The sequence below is a fragment of the Heteronotia binoei genome, chromosome 6 (genome assembly GCF_032191835.1).
Source record: "Heteronotia binoei isolate CCM8104 ecotype False Entrance Well chromosome 6, APGP_CSIRO_Hbin_v1, whole genome shotgun sequence".
In the NCBI taxonomy this organism is placed as follows: domain Eukaryota; kingdom Metazoa; phylum Chordata; class Lepidosauria; order Squamata; family Gekkonidae; genus Heteronotia; species Heteronotia binoei.
In genome coordinates this window covers 8368680-8370574 of record NC_083228.1, presented here as the reverse complement: position 1 = coordinate 8370574, position 1895 = coordinate 8368680, and the positions used below count along the sequence as shown (strand labels likewise).

Below are 1895 nucleotides of genomic sequence, written 5' to 3'. Positions count from 1 at the left end.
TCTGAAAGGTTATAGCTTTTCTTTCAGGCAGCGTTTTACAATTAGCATCACAAAACATCCCAGTGTTTTTTCCCAAGGTAATTGTTTATTGAAATGTTGCGAAAGAAGCCAAAAACAGAATGCAGAAATAAAACTAGAAAATGCGACAATCAAGGGTATGTAGAATTCAGATTATAACTATACAATGGAACAACTTTAATGTTAGCAGTAGTAGGAACCAGAATTTTAAGTACTGAGTACAGTAAGGATAACGCCCTCCCCCCCCCCCCCCCCAGTTTAAGTCAGCTGGAACAAATAGCATTCAATCCACAATTCCAGGCTGCAGCCAGTAGTCGGTCGGGGCGGACTTTTTCTTCTCTTCTCCCAGCTCCGTGATCTCCTCCAGTGCTGTCTTTCTCTTCTTTTCTTTCGACTGCCCGGAGTTCAGAGGGATTTCTTTCCGCTTCACCGTCTGTGCTGGTCCTGCCGTCCACAGCCCGCTGCGTTTCAACATACAGGGCTTGGGTGGTGGCTCTGTGGAAGTTCTCGCTCTTTGGTTCAGATTAAAGACCACTTTCTCTTTGTTGTTTCCTCGCCTTAGTTCTGTGTAGACCGGGACTTCCTGCTCCTTCCCCTGCAAGCCTCTCCTGATTTGCTCCTCAAGGAACCTGGCCCTCTTCTCTTCATCGTCCAAGGCCTGCTTTCTCTTCTTCTCGTCTTCCTGCTGCTGGTGGACCATCTCCGGGCTCCGGTCGATGTACTGGAGGTAGCAGCCTTTGGGGGTTTCGTCTACCTTGCAGTAGCCTTCTCTCCCGAGCCACTTGGTGAAATCGCTCAGCGTCTCCCACTGGGTGGCGTTCAGGTGGATGTGCTCCCGAGAGCTGATGTATTCGTTGTACACAGCGTTATTGTGGACTCTCTTTGTTCCAAATCGTCTCCGGAGGAGTTCCAGGAAATTGTTCTGGAATTGCTCCGAAAAGGAATCCAGGAACTGCTGAGGATTTTCTGATGCCAGCAGCAGCTGTCTCTGGTGAGATTCGGACATGCAGTGACATTTGAAGCCGTTCTCATCCCTGCACTGCTTCCGGCACATCTGGCAATACCAGCGCAGCTTCTGCAGCCCCTTCGATCTGCTGCGGTTGCCAATCGCCTTGGGGCTCAGGAAATCTGTCTTCCCCATCGAGAAAAACAAGGGAAGGAGAGTCTGTCTTCAGCTGGTTTCCTGCTTCTCTCTGAGACAACAGATGACCTGAAAGCGGCTACAGCAAACTGGCTTCCCCCTTGCAATGTTGTGCAGCCTCTTCGGTTGGGATCCAGTGAATACTTGCAAGGATGGAGAACAGAAGAAGTAGAGCTTCAGCTGAGATCACAGCAGGACCAGGTCTTCTTCTAGAGCAGGATCCCTGAATGAAGGAAGCTGGGTCAGGACCAGGTTCTTATAGCCCACCTAAGAGGCAATGCCTTAATCTTTGTCCAATGGGAAATGAGCCAGGAGGGTGTTTTTGGCACCAACCCTGGGGGTCTTTGGTGCTTCATGCAACAAAGGGATGACTCAGAGGTTCCTATCTGTCTCCGCATTAGGCCTGAGTGCAAATGGGCCTGCAATTGGAGGACTTTCCTGTATGGGGCCTCTTGAATCACAATGGAGGTCACACCTGCAGGCTGAGTTAGATGCTCTTTGCCTCGGGCCACTTCACTCTAAAGGGAGGAAATGGTCCATTCCTGGAAAGATTATAGGACACCTTGGCAGGAAATTTTCTTTCCCTCTTGTTTGTGTTTTTGAAAAATAGATCCTTCTCTCCAAATTGTTGACATTCCTGATCTCTTGCATGAAGCATTTTCTGTATCAATTGCTATCCATCCAGATCCCCAGATCTGAGGAGTTTCTTGCCCTCTATGCTGGTCTATTATTGACA

The 1895-nt window shown here is 49.0% G+C and overlaps 1 protein-coding gene across 1 annotated transcript; it reads right to left on the bottom strand.

The window, feature by feature from the left end:
• Window positions 1–301: 301 nt before the first annotated feature.
• LOC132573489 (DNA/RNA-binding protein KIN17-like) lies at window positions 302–1170 on the bottom strand. The gene has a single exon (XM_060240981.1). It carries the CDS (start codon window positions 1157–1159, stop codon window positions 302–304), a length of 858 nt encoding a protein of 285 aa, XP_060096964.1. The 5' UTR covers window positions 1160–1170.
• Window positions 1171–1895: the final 725 nt, after the last annotated feature.